The sequence below is a fragment of the Mobula birostris genome, chromosome 17 (genome assembly GCF_030028105.1).
Source record: "Mobula birostris isolate sMobBir1 chromosome 17, sMobBir1.hap1, whole genome shotgun sequence".
NCBI classification, from domain to species: domain Eukaryota; kingdom Metazoa; phylum Chordata; class Chondrichthyes; order Myliobatiformes; family Myliobatidae; genus Mobula; species Mobula birostris.
The window spans coordinates 42,088,009-42,108,126 of NC_092386.1; the positions used below are offsets into that span (position 1 = coordinate 42,088,009).

At 38.4% G+C, this 20,118-nt stretch overlaps 1 protein-coding gene across 1 annotated transcript in view; it reads right to left on the reverse strand.

Moving 5' to 3' along the window:
• Nucleotides 1–20,118, reverse strand: part of frmd3 (FERM domain containing 3) — a 168,889-nt gene that overhangs the window by 7,770 nt on the left and 141,001 nt on the right. Inside the window, exons 10-13 of the mRNA XM_072281086.1 lie at nt 18,503–18,591; nt 15,163–15,237; nt 12,783–12,851; nt 10,403–10,524 (exon numbers count right to left, since the gene is read on the reverse strand). Coding sequence (XP_072137187.1) covers nt 10,403–10,524; nt 12,783–12,851; nt 15,163–15,237; nt 18,503–18,591 — 355 coding nt within the window. The remainder of the gene's footprint in view (nt 1–10,402; nt 10,525–12,782; nt 12,852–15,162; nt 15,238–18,502; nt 18,592–20,118) is intronic.

Here is a 20,118-nt window from a genome sequence, read left to right on the forward strand (position 1 = left end):
ACTCTACCTTTCATTGAAGATGAGTTGTCTTTGGTCTTGGTTGTCTTTTTGTTTCTATGTACAGTACTTCTTTCCGTTTGCCATCCAGCTTTTCTAGCCAGGCTTTGGATGGCTGTGCAGTACGTACTTCACTTGAGTTACCTTTGTTTCCCATAATACCTATTCCCTCAGGATGGATCCCTGAATTTCATAAATAATTGAATCGCTTATCTACAAGTCTTTCATATTCGCAGAACTAGTTATCTGCTAAAATCATGCTTATATTATGGATGCTAAAAGGGTTCATTCTGCACTTGCTTATGTGGAAAGATATGGCAACAGCCAAATATTCCACTTCTTGGTGGGTTACAAATCTGGCTCATTTCCAGGATCTCCTTTGACAGTGTAGTAAAATGGGAAAGCCCAGAAATGTAAACAACAGGAATACTGCAGATGCTGGAAATTCAAGCAACACACATCAAAGTTGCTGGTGAACGCAGCAGGCCAGGCAGCATCTCTAGGAAGAGGTACAGTCGACGTTTCAGACAGAGACCCTTCGTCAGGACTAAGGTCGACTGTACCTCTTCCTAGAGATGCTGCCTGGCCGGCTGCATTCACCAGCAACTTTGATGTGTGAAGCCCAGAAATGTGCTGTGCCTGAGGTTCATTTGCTACTTATCTTTACAGCAGCAAATCTACTGTGCACACCATCCTACTAACACACCTGAGCAGTCACTATTGGGAAGCCAGGCATAATTACACTGAAGAAGGTGCAATCTAAGATTCACCGGTAACACCAGAACAGAAAGAATATTCTTTTCAGGAAAAGGTGAATAAGGTGGACTCTTCCTTTCTGTTAAAGAAAACACTGAGGAAAAACTTGAAAGAGTTCCTTAAAATTATTAAGTTTAAAAGAGTATATATTCAGAAAATATTTCCACTGGTAAAGGCATTTGAAATTATAAGTCATAAATGTAGAATAGTGTTTAAATAAATTCATTCTTGTTAGCAGTGATAACTCATTTACCCAAAGAACAGTAAAAACATTGAAGAAGCTGTCAAAGATGTTGTTTTAGGTTAACTGCATTAATGTATTTAATGGAATCCTAAATAAGAAAATAAAGGAGATGGGATAAACAGTATCTGCTCAATTACATGAAAAAGAACAGTAAAATGTTTTCAAGAGACAAACTAGCAACACAGACAAGTGGGGTTAATAGTTTACTTCTCTGCTAAAAACTATGCAACCTTATAACTCACTATAAATAACTACTATGTTATAAATGTGGCACCAGTGGACAGCTTCTCAGGGTGAGGCAATTGAATTCATCTGATAGAGATTTGTTACTGTGACCTTTTTGTTTGAATCCCTTAATTGATGAGGCTGAAAACACAGCTGCATTTCTAAAATTTACTTCCAAATAGCTACATCCCAAGTTAAATTAAGGCTGTGCAAGACAAGCAGTCATATGTCTAGGTTTCCATGATGTCATTTACTATCTTAATAATGCTTACAGTACCTTATTACCATTTCCCTGGACAATAATATCATTATGATTGCTATTTAACACATATGGGTCTACTTTGGCAGTATGGGAAAATATCAGCTGTTGGATTTACTTCAAAGAACGCTGACAGTTTCCCTTCACAAACACCTGTTAAGCTGATTTGGAAAATTACACTTGATACACATTTTAAATCTGACACACCTAAAAATTATAATGGTTTTTAAAAAAAATATACTTGTAAATATTTATGTACCATTTGCAGTATGAAATTTCCAAGCAAATTCTAAGAAATTACAACATTTTAGAATCACAGAGATAGTTGCAAGCAGTTAGTGAATGTATTTAATCTTATGCTTGTTCAGTAAATTTCATTAATACACTTCAAGAAGACACAGAGATTGCAAATGCTGTATCAACACTCAAAGGTGCTGTAGGGACTCAGCAGTTGGCAGCATCAGTGGAGGGAAAAGGACAGGTGAGGTTTCAGTCAAAATCCTTCATCTAGATTGGAAAGAAAGAGGGAGTCTCCCAGTACTAACAGTGGAGGGAAAGGGTGAGCAAGAACTGGCAGGTGGATCCATCTGGGGGAGTGAGAGAAGTGGGGAGGATGGGATCGATGTCAGAGACTGGGAGTTGGTAGTGGAAGTGACAAAGAGCTGAAGAAGATGGAATGGTGGAGCATGGGATAAAAGGAGGGACGTGAGGAGAGGAACTAGTGGGATAAGTGTGCAAGGGATGGGCAGATTGAGGGGTAGGAGAAGGAGAAGGAGATACAGTGATGGGTGTCAGGTGGATTAGGAGGAAAAGGGACAGAAGGGAACAAATACCAGTCCATTTGCAGATTGTTCTAATGACTATTTCACTTTCATTTTACACTTCAATAGTATAAGGAAAGGGATTTTACAGTTAACACTGTCTCCAAGGACCTATGGGCCAGAATCCTAGCGGTTAAGCTTAGATCACACCTATTAGAACCTTTGGAACAGAAACCTCCATTTTTTTTGATTCAGCAAGAAACTGATAAATGGCAATGTCATTACAAATGTATTATAATCAGAGTACTGTCTTCTACAGCTGCTATTGCAAGATCCACTGGCAAATACAGTTCTTACTGTTCTCATTGTCTGACAAGGAATTAAAAAAAACAAAAAAACAATATTGCAAAAAATTGTTTTGTGTATGAAACTTCTTCCACAGATAAACCATAAACTTGGAAATATATAAATGCATTTTTACTGCAATGCTGTAGGTAATCCATTTTAGCAGTTCTGTAAGATCGGTCTGTTCTGCTTTCAGCCTATTTGGGTTTGAGCTGAAATAAGGGGCTATATTGTTCAACTTAAGAATATGGTGGGCGAGACATCCTCATGGGTTTGGCGGGACCAAGCTCATTTATGCCCGAGATGTACTGAGCCTGAGAAAGGTGGGTTTCTCACTGTGGAGTCCAGTGGCTGTTAGCAAGGGGCTAATCAGCTGCATTTCCAGAGATGCCTAGTAACAAGTTTCACTTGTTTGTTACTGCAGCATCTATCCTTACAAATCAATTAAATACAAATCAAGTATTGGATATGTGAGCTAAAACTCCTGCTAGCATGCTCTGTCATCAAATGTGGAATGAAATAAAATTTCATGCATTGCATTGACTCCATATTCCAAGTACTACATCTCTTGCACAAAGTGACCTGATTAAGTATGTTTTTAAAATTCGAGGTTGCATACAAAATCAGGTGGTTTCCAATTTCATCAAAGGTCTGAATGTTGTGGGTGTGCTCTGCCACTGGGGCAAGACATGTTTGTACCGGTGTGTGACGACACTTGTGATCTGCTCCCGGCTTTTCCTGTTGATTGTAAACACAAAGGACACATTCAGTCTACGCTTCAATGTACACGTGATAAATAAATCTGAATCTTTAATCTTGAATCTTGATCGTGAACCACTGAGGGTGTTGCAATGTGGAAATCAGAAGCTGCAATTGGGCTCGTTCATCTGAGATTCCACCCTGATGCTGATCACAGCACCGGTTCTCAAAGCACTGTGACACACATTGTCAACCCAGATTGAAAAATTACGTGCAGGTAAGTGTTTTGATCTTCTTCTCTTATTTTAAGTTTGATTAATGCTTTTGAATTATTTTCTAATCAGTATTTTTAAATAAAAAATTATTGTTTTTCACCAGCAAATAATTGCCAAAAAGCCATCAAGACAGTCGAGGGGCTGGGCTTCAGCACCCGCAGTCTGAGGCCTCACCACTACTCACAGATGACTCCACTTCACAGATCAACCATGGCTCAGGACTCCATTCATCCATCAGAGCCACTGAAGGTTATAGCAGGTATAGGAATTAACCAGCGAGTGAATTTGGGGGTGCAGCACAGGTCAAGCACAAGTCAAACCAACGTACAATCATCATAGATTTGCCCATTAAATCCAATCAATGTGAACAGTGGAAGTCAGAAGAGCCAATGGAATACAGAGAGTTTTAAACTGGTTCCCAACAAAAATGATCGAAGATAACAAAGCTTGATTAGCACACACCTATTGAACCTTAAATTGGATAATCCTAAATAAATTATTCCAACATTTGTAGATTAAAGCTTTTAAAGGATAAGAATAAAATTAATGCTGGTTTAAAATACATGGTTTAATTAAGGACAGTCAAGTCTAATTGTAAAAAGCAATTCAATTGTCTCTGTTTCTGGAAAGTGAATTTATAGTTGTCTGGTCAGAGATTGCTTAATTAATGATGGTCAATAAGGATTTGTAAAGGACAAGTTCCCTCCAATAAACTTAATTGAATTCTGAGGAAATGTAGGGATATATTAATCAAGGGAATGCAGGGTGTGTTGCATTTATGGATTTTTGAAAGGCATTGATGGATTTTCTCACAGGAAGCTTGTTGGTAAAAGTAAGGCTCATAGTACTTAAACTAATGTAAAATGATGTCATCAAAAGGTTAGAAAACTGCTTAAATGATTCATGAGTGCTCTCCAGGCCAGAGCAGTGATGAAGAGGGGTATTCACCCAGAGTCCACATTAGCACAATGTATGTGCCCACATATTTTTGTACTCTAGTATCATGAAATGTGCTATATGAATGTAATTAACTGTATACATGTGATTAATAGGTTAAACAGGTAGGTGCTGAAAGATGAGACTATTTTTGGAGAAAGAATACATAGTTAATTTACATCAAGAGTGACAAACAATTTACAGTAATAGTTTGAACGAGTGTTAAAAACAAGTAACCGTGATTTGCATGGGCAAATCCTTAACACACAAAGTTGAAATAAAGTTGTAAAGCTCGCATCGATTACAAAAAAGGGAAAGGTAAATTGAACATACACAAAATGTTGTTAGTGTGACTTGTGGAGATAATGAAAGAACTAACATGAAGGACAAATTTGACTTCCTCAATCTATCTGTCACAGATGCAACTGATCCTGTAAGTAATGGTAGAAATAAGCACCACAGACTCCTTACAGAAATGAAGTCCCTATTTTACATTTATAAGACTCTGTACCAGATGGGATAGATTCAGAACAGATCAAGCAGCTCAAAGCTAAGGTTCAATAAGTTGTCGTGGATCACGAGGAGCAACAGAACTACATTCCACCATAAACTGTGAATAAATTTCCCAGCAGGTTCTCACTCTACCATTTTTATTAAGTCAGGGTTCCATAAGGAAAGTAGAGGAGATAGTGTGGAACAGCAGAAGGGTACCCAGGGCAAATTTTGAAGCTCTGATACAGGTCTACATTCATGCAAACAGACAGAATGCAGTGATCCCACAAGCAGAATCAGAATCAGGTTTAACATTGTTGGCATACTTCATGAAATGCGTTATGCACTGCAGTACATTGTAATAATAAAAACTGTAAATTACAGTAAGTATAAAGTGTTACGTACCCCGTAACTGGGTTGCCAAACCAGCAGAAATGGACCACTTAGTTGGAGTCTAGTTTAACAGAACTAATAAAGTTTTATTAAAGAAATAAGTAACACAGTACTCTAATCGTAAGGATATAAATGCACCAGGTTAGCAATGATAAAACATACATGTACACAGAACTAGGGTAATAGGAATCAAACAAGCTCTATCGCGGTCTAGGGGTAAAATGATCAGTCTCAAGTGACGCAGAGTTCAGTTCAGCTTAGTACAGTTCACAGTAATTCCTGTTGTGCCGTTGGAGAGAAAGAGAGAGAGATAATATGCAAATCTGATTCAGACAGACCTTTGATGTTCTTCGCCGTTAGCTCTTGGGCGAACTCTTTTAATGTCTTCTGTGGTCACCGACTGTGACCCCTCCGTTCCGGATACGACCGTTCTTCCGCGGTGAACCCGGCACCCAGGCAAGGGCGGACACACACACTAGGTTCCCGCCGATCGTACCTTTTCACCCTGTGCGTCTATGGTCGGTTCCCGCGACCAGATCTCCAAACTCCCACCAACTTGTGGGGGCACACTGCTCTTCCAGGGACTCGTTGTCTCGTGATCTCGTGGTGTGTGTCGTGCCTTAGCGAACCTGTTCTTTTTATTCCCCTGCTGGGGTATCGCCTGTCCATCAAACTTCAAACAGTTCAGGTTCAAAGCAACCGGTCTGTCAATATTCTGAAATGTGTTTCTTTCTCGTTAATCTCTCTCTTCTCTCTTATTAGCATTTTGAATGTTTCTCCATTGTCTCTCTTATCTCTCTCATCAGCATCAATCTTCTGATAACTTGGTTTATCGTCACAAAAGTATATTAGTAAAGTTACATTAAGTAAGTAGTGCAAAAAGAGAGAATAAATAGTGAGGTAGTGTTCATGGGTTCTATGTCCATTCAGAAATCTGATAGCAGAGGAAAAGAAGCCATTCCTGAATCATTGATAGTGTGCCTTCAGGCTCCTGTATCTCCTCCCTAATGATAGCAATGAGAAGAGGGCATGTCCTGGGTGATAGGGGGTCCTTAATGTTGGATGTCACCTTTTTGAGGCATCACTCCGTGAAGATGTCCTGGATGCTGGGGAAGGCCAGTGCCCATGATGGAGCTGACTGAGTTTCCAACTTTCTGTAACTTATTTCGATCCTGTGCAGTGGCAACCTCACACCCCACCCCCAACCAAACCAAATGGTAATGCAGCCAATTAGAATGCTCTCCATGGTACATCTGTATAAATTTGTGACTGTCTTTGGTGACATACCAAATCTCCTCAATCTCTGAATAAAATAGAGCCACTGTCATGCCTTCTTTGTAACTGCATCACTATGTTGGGCCCAGGATAGATCCTCAGAAATAAAGGCACCCAGGAACTTGAATTTGCTTACCCTTTCCACTTCTGATCCCTCAGTGAGGAATGGTGTGTGTTCCCTCGTCCTACTCTTCTTGATGTCCACAATCAATTCCTTGGTCTTACTGACTTTGAGTGCAAGGTGGTTGCTGGGACACCACTCAACCAGATGAACTACCTCGCTCCTCTACGCTTTCTTGTCACTATCTCAAATTCTGCCAAAAATAGTTGTGTCGTTAGCAAATTTATAGATGGCATTTGAGCTGTACCTAGTTATACAGTCGTTTGTGTAGAGAGAGTAGAACTGTGGGCTAAGTACACATCCTTGAGGTGCGCAGTGTCCACCTACAGCAAGGTGGAGATGTTCCTTCTGATCTGCACAGACTATGGATTTCCAGTGAGGAAGTTGAGGATCTAGTTGTAGAGGGAAGTACAAAGACCCAGATTTTGGAGTATTTTGATCAGAAGTATCGAAATGATTGTGTTAAACACTGAGCTGTAGTCAACAAACAGCAGCCTGATGTAAGTATTAGTATTATCCAGGTGCTCCAAGGCCACATGAAGAGCCAGTGAGATCGCATCCACTGTAGACCTATTGTGGCGATAGGAAAATTGGAGTGGGTCCAGATCTTGCTTAGACAGGAGTTAATTCTAGCCGTAACCACTCTCTCAAAGCACTTCATCACCGTAGATGCGAGAGCTACTAGACGATATTCGTTAAGGCAGCTCACTCTGCTCTTCGGCACTGGTATGATTGTTGCCCTTTTGAAGCAGGTGGGAACTTCTAACTGTAGCAATATGAGATTGAAAAAGTCTTTGAACACACCTGACATCTGGTTGGCACAGGTTTTCAGAGAGTAAACCAGGTACATCATCGGGGCCTGTTGCTTTGCAAGGGTTCACCCCCTTGAAAAACATTATGAGTCAAACCAAATTGAACTTCTGCAAGCTTGCTATATCGAAAAGGAATTCACAGCGGGAAGCCACTACATATCTTCAGTGGTGAGGAAGTTCACAGTATGAATATAAAGCAACCACCTTCAGCCGCATGTGCCAAGTAGATGATTGATTATGCCCTCTCCTAAAGTTTCTATGGAAGAAACCAGCTTTTAGTCAATTCAATGGCCACAGTTCAAATATCAATTACACGGCTAAATTCCAGAGATGTGCTAGAAATAGCTGCCATTGACATTATTGCAGCATTGGACTAAGCGATGTTACAATAAAATTATGTGGGAATCAAGGAAAAATATTCCAACGGCACAATGGAATATCATTGGAGAGTACTTACCTTGTGAACTTCACTAGAGACATAACTACGCTCAGAGTCCTAAGGTCAGCCATCTTTAATTGCTTTTTCAATGGTGTACCCTTCATCATATTCACAGGTAAGGATGAGGACTGCACACAATTTAGTTCTGTCCATCATTCATCACTCAGCAAAATTTGGATAACATTCATGCTTGTGCTTTTGGGTGGCATTCATACTACACAAGAGCCAAACAATAATTATTTCCAAAAAGCAAAGGCTAAGTACCTATCGATGTATGTCGCCGCTGCCAATCCCTTTCCATCAAACATCCTGAGATTGTGGTCATGAGTAGCATATTATTATTGAATATTATACAACAAAAAAAATCAAATCTTTGCATGGAAATACTTCAATAGTCTCATCCCTCTTTAGAACCGTAATCTTAGTTTTACAGCCCTCCAAGTCAGGCTGTGGGGTGCAAACTATTTTAATCACACCTCCACTGGCTGCCATACCTTCAGCTTCTATTGTCTTTCATTCTAACATTCATCCCTGAACTTTCCTGCATCTTCACCTCAGCTTCACCTTTTAAAGTATTCCTTAAAACCTACTCACAACCTCCTTCAGTAGCAGGGGTGAAAATGTGAATTGTAAATGCTTTTGGGAAGTAACTTTAGATATTTACTTTGTTAAATACATGTTTTTGTAGCTCTTAATGTCCCATGCAAGGAAAGAACATTTTGATTGTTTATTATAGAAAGTGTAAATCAATGATCAGAACCACATTTTTCTCCCATATGTTCCTGAAGTTCTAATGATGATGAACGGTACACTGATCATCTGCATGGGTAGGTTAGTGTTAGTTCTTCAGTTCTTTTATTCTAGACTAGATTTCCATTAACTGTGCTTCATGAAAATGTTAAATGCTTTGCTCCGTGTATCTTTGCTTTGCTGATATCTTCAACTGAGTTTGAGGAAATTTCACACAAGCTTTGCAGCAAAGAAGCTTTCTCATCTTATTGCTGAGAAAATCATACTAGGAACAAGATGGTAATCAATGAGTAAGCCAAAATGTAGTTCTGGCAATCAATCAGTTAAAGGACACAGAATTAACATCCATATTGGCTCTCAACAGATAAAAAATAATGAAAGGATCAGAACGATTCTTATTCAACTTGGCTTGTAACCTGGAAAGATGCAAAAGCTTTAGAGAGGGTGCAGAAGAGATTTACTGAAATGATTCAAAGGATGAACTAACAGTAACCTAGCCATGCAGATGATCAGTGTACTGTTCATCATCATTGGAACTTCAGGAACGTAAGGGAGAAAAATGTGGTTCTGATCATTGACTTACACTTTCTATAATAAACAATCAAAATGTTCTTTCCTTGCATGGGACATTAAGAGCCACAAAAAAATGTATTTAACAAAGTAAATATCTAAAGTTACTTCCTAAAAGCATTTACAATTCACATTTTCACCCCTGCCATTAGTTATGTAAATAGATTGGATGTACTCAGTTACCTTGGTCACAAAGGAACTTGCAAAGGGTTATGACAGTGAGTTTTAAAATTTTGAAGGATAGACAAATAGAACCTTGTTTTACTGAGGGATGTAGAACAAAGATGAATGGCAAAATAACTAGAATTAACATGAAGAAACACAGTTTACATGGTGAGTTCCCAGAGGTTGGAATGCTTTGCCAGGGGTAATAGTAGAGGCAGATTCAATTGTACCATTCAAAAGAAAGCAGGATAAGTACCTGAAAAGAAAAAAAAAAATGCAGGGCTACAGGGAAAAGACGGGAGAGGAGGACTAGCTGATTACCCTTATGTAGAGCGGTGCGGAGCTGATGATCTATGGCTTTCTGAATTGTTGTTAGCATTCTATGATTCTGTAATCTGCAGTTCAGCAAATCATTCCATGCTAGTGACATTGCAGAGAGCAGACAAAGCTTTGATAGATGTTACAATTTAAAATGTGGAGTGAAAATCAATCCCCGTAATTTACTGTAGGTTCTTACAGTTGCTCTTTTATGAATTTAGCTTTTCTTCATAATTGGGCTGATTTGTGGCCACTCCAAATGGTATTGAGAATTCATACCAGAAGTAAATTGTGGATGAATGTAATTGTATTCCTCAGCCAGTGTACAGTAAACTAGGTTCCTGTGGTTAAGTTGTCACACTGATAAAATTTGGTAAGCAGTGCAAGTAAAAGACATCTCAAGGGAATAATTGTTTCATTATTGGGCTGGAGGAATTCTTGTACACTATCCCACAAAAGTGGCTTTGAAAAGGATTAATGAGTGGATGGTTTTCAACTTTTTTTAATGCGATTTTTATCCTCTATTGAACTGAGAAGCAGGTCAAGTGTAAAGTGCAAGTGGATTCTCACCATCCATTGTGGAGTGCTCCTCAGATTCATCAGGGGATGGGAGGCACGATTCCGCTGTTTCCACATTTGTTATCAACTGTTTGGATAGAGAATTGTAACTGCGACTCTGACCAAGTGTGGACCTGGAAAAAGATGGTGGTACTGTTACACAATACAGTTTGGACACCAGTAACATGAATTATGGGTGATAATATTTTTCTGTTTCTAATAAAAATCGCCAAATGTTTTAAGTAAGCTCTCATGTTATTTATTTATTCTTCAATGTATATATGCAATTTTATATTTGCAGATTTCTCTATATTTTTTCAGTTTTTTATTTCTGTTTTATTTTCATGAATTCCTATACATTTTAGAGTTTTCAAAATGATTAACCTGAACTTAAGGATGTCAGTGACCATCTCTTGAATCCATTGGAAGTTTGTTTGCCTGAATATTGGATGCAAAGAAATTATATCCGTCTGTATTGTGCTATGTTAATAGTCTTTCAATGCTCATTGAATGCTCAAACATAAATGCTAGTCATTTGAACAGAATTCTGTCTTTTGTCCTTCATGAAGAACGATTGAGAAAGAAACTTAAAAAAAGACAAAACCAGCAGTTCAAATTAAAACAGTTTGACAGAAAAGCAAGGGTCTCCTTTTGATACCTTTCAATCATTTGTGGTTAAATGCATCACAAAGTATTCACCTACAGAAAATGGTATTAATTAGGTTCTACCCCCTTTCTGGGTAGAGTTATCATATTCCAAGTGGGTTAATAGTTCAAGCACAATTTCCCCTGGGTAGCTGAAAGCAATTATTTCCGCCACAGTTTCTGCTGCCTATGACCACTGCTGGCAAACAAGCATTGCTGAAGTCTAATGTTCACAATATCAGGCTTGGCTGGGAGATCCAACCACTTCAGAATTACTCAGTACATACTGAAGGGTCCCAAGAAATTGGCAATGTGGGCTTGGAAAAGCAAGAGTTACAGATGAATGAAATATTAATCCAGAGAAAAGAAAGAATCCACTTCAGATTTATTACCACTGTCTTACATGATGTGAAATTAGCCTTGCAGCAGCAGTACAAAGACATAAAATACTACAAATTGCAAGATAAATAAATAGTGCAAAAAAAAAAGGAACAATGGGTTCATGGACCATTCAGAAATCTGATGGAGGGGGAGGAAGCTGCTCCTGAACCATAAAATGTGATGGTTCAGTCTCCTGTACCTACTCTCTTGTGGTAGTAACAAGAAGAGGTCATGGCCTGGACGGTGAGGGTTCTTAATGATTGATGTTGTCTTCTTGAGGCACTGCAGAAATCTCATGTTGGAAAACAATGAAAGGCAGAAAAATCTTACACTTGGACATCCCTCTGCATGTGAGCAAGCATTGAGAAACAGTTAAAGAATATTAAATAGTTCTTCAACCAATCCTCTGTGCATGCTGGTACATATATTAAGAATTAGATGATTTGGCAGAATGCCACATGTATTAGTAATTCAAATTAATGGATTTGATGATAAAACAGATACTAAAAATTCATCTGCCGACAGTCACACGATATCATAGCAGCTGCACATCCTACTTTTCTTTTGAAATTCAGCTTCAATGAGTTAACAAAGTAGACACCACTATATAGAATGTGTGCTGTTAGTTGTCAGGGATGAATTTGTCATCTGTGACTTCCAGGCTTTCTAATAATACAGCACTAAACAGGAAAGTGAGCTGTCCAGAGGAATCAATAAGTCTACAAAAAACATAGATCTGCTAAACTAGTGAACAAGACAATGTAATATGGGGAGTGATGTAGAAATGTGTGAGTTTGGTTACTTTGCTCAGAAGTACAGAAATACAATTTTTATATAGGGATTTCAGTGTGAAGATATATGGAAAGCAGTAACTATATAAATGTCCACATACAAGTCATTAGGAATGTAAATAGTATGTTGGCCTCTATCACAATTGTACAGGGCTTTGGTGTGACCTTCCTTGATGACTAATTGAGATGGAGAAAGTGCTGAACTCTAAGAAAATGAGAAAGAAGACCTTTGGCACAGGATCAGCCATGATCCAAATGAACGGCAGGACAAGTTCACTGGGCTGAATGACTTATTCCTATTTAGATTTCTGGTCTGCTGTCCAATGTTGGGAAATATAAAAGGGATACCTGTGAAATAACTGAGGAACAACAAACCAAATAAAATTCAAGGCAAATCAAACATTTTCTTAGCGATCGTCCAGTGTTTCCTGAGTGACACTTTACTCTCTGCACTGGGTTTCTCAGTGATAATAAAGTAAAAGGAATGTTTTGTTCCGGTTACCTGTGAAATTCAGGAGGGGTACACTGGGTTTCTCAGTGATAATAAAGTAAAAGGAATGTTTTGTTCCAGTTACCTGTGAAATTCAGGAGGGGTGCGCTGAATTTTTGTGCTCGCTTCTATTACTTCTTTGGCAACTCTTCCACTAGGATAAAGGTTATATAACATTTAGGTAAATGTGTCCAGTGTGTTTTGAAAATAATTATATTTCTGAATAAAACAGTAGATAAGAACTGCCAGCATGGAAAATATATCTAAACAAAGCAGCAAATACTGACCTTCTGCTACTTATTCTAGCATGCCCATAATTTATTCTTCAGTCATGGTTATTAAAGTAGGTTTATAGATCCCACATACCACCTTAGTCCATTACCTTATTCAAATTTTGACTCGAGGCCCTCCATATGCTTTTTTTCTGGTGCCCTTCAAACTGCAGTGGATTCTGGTTAATTTGGCCCTTGGTTAATCAGGGCAGCTGTTTATTTGGGACAACTCTTAAAGCACAAAAACTAATCAAGAAAATTGCTGGGATTTGAAACACTATGCCACTTAATTAGGCGGGAAACTATTGCCAAACAGGTTCTAACTAGTGTCAGTCATGCACACTTGCGTAGGCGTTAGACACTATGCCATGCTTGGAGTGAACAGTTTTTAAATAGCGTCAATTACATGAGTTTGTGCTCAATAAGCAGTGACTTTTGTTAGTGACCGTTGGCAAGAAATAAGCAGTAAGACAATTCAGAACCGTTTTGTTCACTGCAGTTTCAAGCATTAAGGCTAGGAGATGCCAGAAATGGCCAGAAGTGCAAATAAAATGATTTCACTACTTCAAAAAATTAGGAACTACAAAGAATTTGAAGGTCTTGACAGCCATCTTGAATATTATGATGAAAATGAAGACCTGGAGGATGCAAATGTTAATAGCATTGCATGAAGTCAGTCCATTATCCATGCTGACTTTGTTCATTGCGTACACTGGATGAATTCTCCCTTCGATAACTATTAGGAACTAATACACAGTTTTATAGTACTGTAATTCTATTGGTAGTGTTCCATTTTGTTCAGTATTTCATTTAAATACATAATTTGCTACTCAATTTGTATGTTTTACACCTTTTAAACTATTCCCATCTATTTCCATGAAACTTTGGCTAATTGGGGCAGTCACTTAATTGGGCCAAAATGTAAAGGTCCCGATGTGTCCCGATTAACTGTAATCCACTGTAATTAGCTTCTGTTTCTTATGCTTATTTAAATACTATAGTTTTGGTCTTTTCATTTTTATTTTCTTGCATTAGATAACAATATTTAAAAGCCTACCTATCTTTCAGGATGACTCGAAATATGGAAAATGTGGTTGGTATGAGGTGGTGATTTTCACCTGTCTGAGAAGTATTTCTGTACCATAGATCATCTCCAGTTCCATTTCCCTCTTGCCCTATATCCTCTGCTTTCACTCTATCTTCATTTTTCTATATTTATTTCTCTACTCATAACCTAACTGGAAATAGAAATTGTAAGTATTATATCTACAATTTTTTCATCTCTCTTAACAGGGTCAAACAAGAACTTCCTTCAAAATAAAAACAAAAAGTCCTTACCCTCAATCTGTGATATGAGCCATCCACAATGTGAAGTTATTATAAGTACTCACTATTTTGTACCACTCTCTAGACTCTGTGAACCGAAGACTCTGTTGTGTCATATGGACAAAGTAAGAAGATGCGTGGAATGTGTGTCACAGCTGCATCAGCGTATGCTGACGTGTGGAATTATGTGGACTGGCAGGCTATAATCAAGAATTAATGACAGATTCTAATCTTGGAGATCTCTGACACATAAACCTACCATCACAGAGATCAAATACCATTGAATGTTGTGATAAAATCGTACTGCACAAGGACAAGGCCCTTCAGCCCACAATGTTGTGCCGAACCAATTAAATTAGTAATCAGATGGCTAATTAACCTCTTCTGCCTACACAATGGACAAATCCCTCCATTTCCCTCACTTTCATGTGCCTATCTAAACGTCTCTTAAACATCCCTAATGTACAATATCTGCCTCTACCTGCACCCCAGTTAGCACGTTCCAGACACTCACCACTCTGTGTATTTAAAAAAACTTGCCTCTAAAATCTCCTTTAAAATTACCCCTTCTAGCATAAAATGAATGCCCTCTGGCATTAGAGATTTCAACCCTGGGAAAATGATACTATCTGTCTACTTTAACTATGCCTCTTATAATCCTAAAAACCTCTATAGTATCTCCCCTCAGACTCTGCCACTCCACAGAAAACTAAAGTTCGTCCAATCTCTCGTGATAGCACAATCCTTTAATCCCGGCAGCATCTTGGTAAGTCTCTTCTGCACCTTCTCGACATCCTTCCTTTAATCGGGTGATTAGAACTGTATGCAGTACTCCAACAACCTTAGCGCTTAAAAACAAACACTCACCTGAAACGAAATTTTCTGCCTTTGAAAAAGATGTTGCTGCTGGAGACTGTCTTAATTTGACTGGATTTTGCATACCTTTAATATGGTAGAAAGTTATTAGTATTTGGGGTTTCTAGGAAAACCTGTATCTAACAAATTGTTCTGCATTACATCAAAGGCAAGATTCATTGCTAATGCACAGTGGTCCACAATTCTTCAGTTCATTAAAAATTTAGTGAGGAAAATTGTAGACTGATGAGTTCATATATTACCTCAATCTAAAAGCAAAGTGAACTAAATGCTAAGCAAATATAAATTTTTAAAAAAAACTTCTTTCCATTTTCCATACAATTATTTTTACAATTTTTAACACTCAGAAGATATCACCTTTGCAGCAACCTCACAGCAAAACATTCACCAAAATATCTCTAGGTTACAAGCATCGGTGGACTGGATCTAGTGCAGTGCCTCGTTCTCGGAGATTTACAGGATTATGTACTGTATACCCTGAGCTCCATGCCAAAGCAGTCAAGTTCTCTGAGACCAATCCAAAGAGTACATATCTCAGTGAGGCTGGAGAATATAGTTTGATCGTTGAGCCTTTAAGTAGCATAGCTTCAGGGGTAACTGAATTTGTAAAATGCTGGTGTTCCAGGGGTCAGTAAACATTCTCCTCTTTTAGCCAGGAAGTCGGAATATCTAATGGCAGACAAAATGTACTAAGTTCATTACTGCTTAAGTCGGTTGGGGAGTTTGATGCCAGAAAAAAATGTTACAAGTGCAAAAAAATAGGATTAAGAGACGAATCTTCTGGCATGCACTAAAACAACTTAGCTGCTGTGAAGTTAACAAATTTCATGACACATGCCGGTGATACTAAACCTGATTCTGATTCTGATTCTGAACATTAAGGAATTCATTTAAAATTGCTCCACACCTGGCTAAATCAAATTCTAATTGTGTGGCACTATTTCTTGGAGTAATAAAAATGATCGTCTAATTCAGAATATTAAAGTGAGACCAGGCAATTAAAAACCCAAATCAGGCTTTCTTTACTATCCCCGTGAATATGTGATTTCACAGTCCAAGTGTATCAACCTTTCCTCAAGTCAGAAGTGATGTCAAGCTTCGGCTTCCCTACCCTTCATAAGGAACACTTTACTGGAATTGCTGTTGATCAAATGAACAAACTGAATCAATTGGCAAACACTACTCGAGGCTGTCAGTACAAATCAAATAAGTTGGACCGCTGTTAAAATCAGCTTACCATCATAACTAGAAATTTATAATGCCTTTGATATAGCAAATTTGTCTAACTATTATTCTAGATTATGGAGTTAGTACTGGGGGAAGAAAGTTTTTGATGAGAGTGAAGATATTTAATTGGAGTAAGTTTTGGCTTGGAATACCAAGTTAACATTTGGGTGGCAGAGCAGCAGTGGAGAAAAGAGAGGTGTTGAAGAAGTTGTCTGATGTCTTCAAAATAACCACAAACTGCTGAGCAGTCACATGAAGATGGAAAAGAGGAGGAACCCACAGGTGAAAGAAAATGTTGAAAGCAAGAACTGCTGGGGGTCCTCATTGTGATTGCAGCGGAACAGGCTGGGGAAGTTGTTTGAAATTTGGTAAGGGGAGGACATTGGGGATGAATTGATTGGTCAGCAGCTTCAAAGCTGGGGAAAGGTTAGTGAAGCTGAGAAGGAATAGTGCAGCCAGTTAAATTCACATGAATATTGTCTAAACTCAACCTAGAGTTGTGGAAAGCATAGAAATCTGAACAGAGGAGATGAAACAAAGAATTGTGATACAGATGAATGCTGATCTGCAAAATAGCATAAACACAATACCCTAAAAAAGAACAAGGACATTTAACAGTGCATCATAGCTAGCAAGTGCAGAGTACTTTTTGAGAAGAGAGAATATAGCAATGTTCTGGAAAGCTCAGAATGAACCATTTACATTTTCACCCAGAACAATGAAATCTTGTCATTATCATGGAGTAACAGAGGGAAGAAGATACAGCGCCTTTATTGACATAATCTGTATTTACAGGGATATACGAAGACTGGCATTAAAACTTAACATTACATAATCATTTACATTACAAAAGTAGAATTTTCAAAAGTTCAGCATAGCTTTAAATTGGGAAACATGGGTTCAAAGTATCTCACAAGTATCAGTGAGAAAAATTATTGGATTAGTGCAAAAAGTGGATGGATTCATTAATATATTTTTATGGACGACAAATTTTTGCCCTTTATGTAATTCACCATTTTGACTGAACAATAACAACCCTCTGCAGTGATAAAAAAAAACTACTTGGTTGTATTAAACCACTACAAAGAAAACAACAAAACTGGATAGGCATAAATAACAATGTTGGTACTGAATCAGGACTCAATGAAGAGACACATGACCCACTCAGTCCATGAAACAACGACTTACTAATATCTGGATACTGAAAAAGTAGCTCACAGAATCAAACCTATCAGCCAGTGCCCCAGAATTCTATCTCATCATTTCAGGACATGTCACTTATATATTCAAATGGAATCCAAAATATTTAATTTTATACAATGCAATGTTAAAAAGGTTTGATACATGGTGAATACAGTATATCTCCAGTTCTGTTGATTTACAGAAACATCAATTCTGTTTCTCTTTCTACATTGCTGTCTGACTATTCAAATACTACTTCCTATTCCTAGTATCAACCTTTTTTTCTTATTTGCACTTAAAATTGATATATCCACAAATTGCAATTCAGTTACGAACTAAAAATGGTGATAGTTTTCTTTCAGTCAGAAGTATTGGAATGATAGAACATCTGAAACAGGTTTCTGGACGAGTCTGATATCCTAGTGCCAGAATTTTTCAACTCGCAAAGCAAAGAAAGAAACGTTATACTACAACAAAGGCACTACTGAAATGTCAGTGAACAGTACACAATGCCAGAAAATGATTTAAATCTTTCTCACTGAATGTTAGTGAGTGATATTGGAATTATGTCCTATTGTTATTTCTGTGAGTAGCTCTTGCAGCTAATCTGAAGAGGCTACGAAAATATTCAACTCTAAAGAACACAGCCAATTCCGCACTCTCGCAACTTTCTTACATAAAGCCCTGCACAAGCCTACTATAGCTACACCTTTCATTCTTCTAATATAGTCCTCAATATTGATCTCAAACTACTAAAATTATCCATAACAATTTTAATGCTAAAAGTAAACACATAAAGTTCTATACATTATTTTAAAAGTATACACAATCATAAAAGAGAGGGGAAAATATGGGATACATCTAAATAGGTTAAGAAAAATTTCAGTATTGATTAAAACCATTTCACTAATTATAAACTCACTTGTAAAATGCTTGATTCTCCACACCACACTTCCAAAGATGTTTGCAAGCATCTGGTGTTGAGGTATGGTATGTCAGCACAATCTTCTTCTGAACATGTAAAATGAAAGATATGATAAATATACATGAAAAAAGTATGATTATAAACAAAGATATACACTTGTTTTGAATATGTCTTAGATGAGCAAATCTGTTACCTATCAGTATCATCTTACAATGAGAACACTTATATTAAAAGATGCTGGCACCACTTTCATAAACCGATAATTCTTTTTGTGGATCAGTAGAGATTGAGGGATTATTTTTGTCTGATTATGTAGAGCTACAGGCACCAAAGCCAACATATATCATCCAAACATTTGCACAGCTGCACCCTTCAGAAGGGTCACATGAATAATGACCATACAATGAAGAGGTGGTCACAGCTGGCAGAGGAGAGGCTATGGGATTGCTTCGAGTCAGTGGACTGGGCTGTGTTCAAGGACGCAGGGGATCTGAACGAATACTCCACAGTTGCCACAGGCTTTATAAAAACAGATGGAAATGAGTGTATCCCCCCCAAAATCATTCAGAGTCTTCCCCAACTAGAAGCCCTGGATGAACCATGAGATCCGCAATCTGCTGAGGGTCAGATCAGTGGCATTCAGGTCTGGCGACTAAGTAAAATACAAGAAGTCCAGGTACGATCTCCGGAGAGACATATCACATGCAAAGTGGCAATTCCAGACCAAACTTGGATCACTGAAGGACAGTTGTGGCAGGGCCTGAAGGCTATCACCTCCTACAAAATGAAACCAAGCCACATACATTAGGTGACAACAAGGTTTGCTCCCAGATGAGCTCGATGCCATTTATGCTCACTTTGACCATCAAAGTGCTGAAGCACCTACACAAACTCCCACAGACCTAATGACCCTGTGATTTCAGTCTCTGAGGCAATGTGAGAGCATCTTTCAGGAGGGAAACCCACAGAAAGCATCTGGACCAGATGGGGGATCCAGCCAATTACTAAAGACCTGTAAAGATCAACTGACTGGAGTGTTCACCGATGTCTTTAACCTCTTGTTTCAGCAGTCTGGGGTACCCACCTGCCTCAATTATACCAGTGCCTAAGAATAATGTAATGAGCTGCATCAGTGACTATAGTCTGGTAGCACTCACATCCACTGTGATGAAGTGCTTTGAAAGGTTAGTGATGAAACATTAACTCCTGCCTGAGAAGCAGCTTAGATCCACTCTAATTTGCCTGCTGTCATTACAGATCAACAGAAGATGCCATTTTATTGGCTCTTCACTCAACACTGGAACATCTGGACAGTGAAGGTGCATACATCAGGATGCTCCTCATTGGCTATTATTCAGCATTCAATACTATCATCCCCTCAAAACTAATCAGTAAGATTCTAGACCTGAGCTTCAATACTTCCATATGTAACTGATCCTCAATTTCCTCATTTGCAAACTCCAGTCAGTTCAGATTGGCAGCAACATCTCCTCCACAACCTCTATTGGCACAGGTGCACCACAAGGCTGGGTGCTTAGCCCTGATCTACTCGCCTTACACTCATGACTGTATGGCTAAGCACAGCTCCGATACCTTATTTCCACTGTCATTGG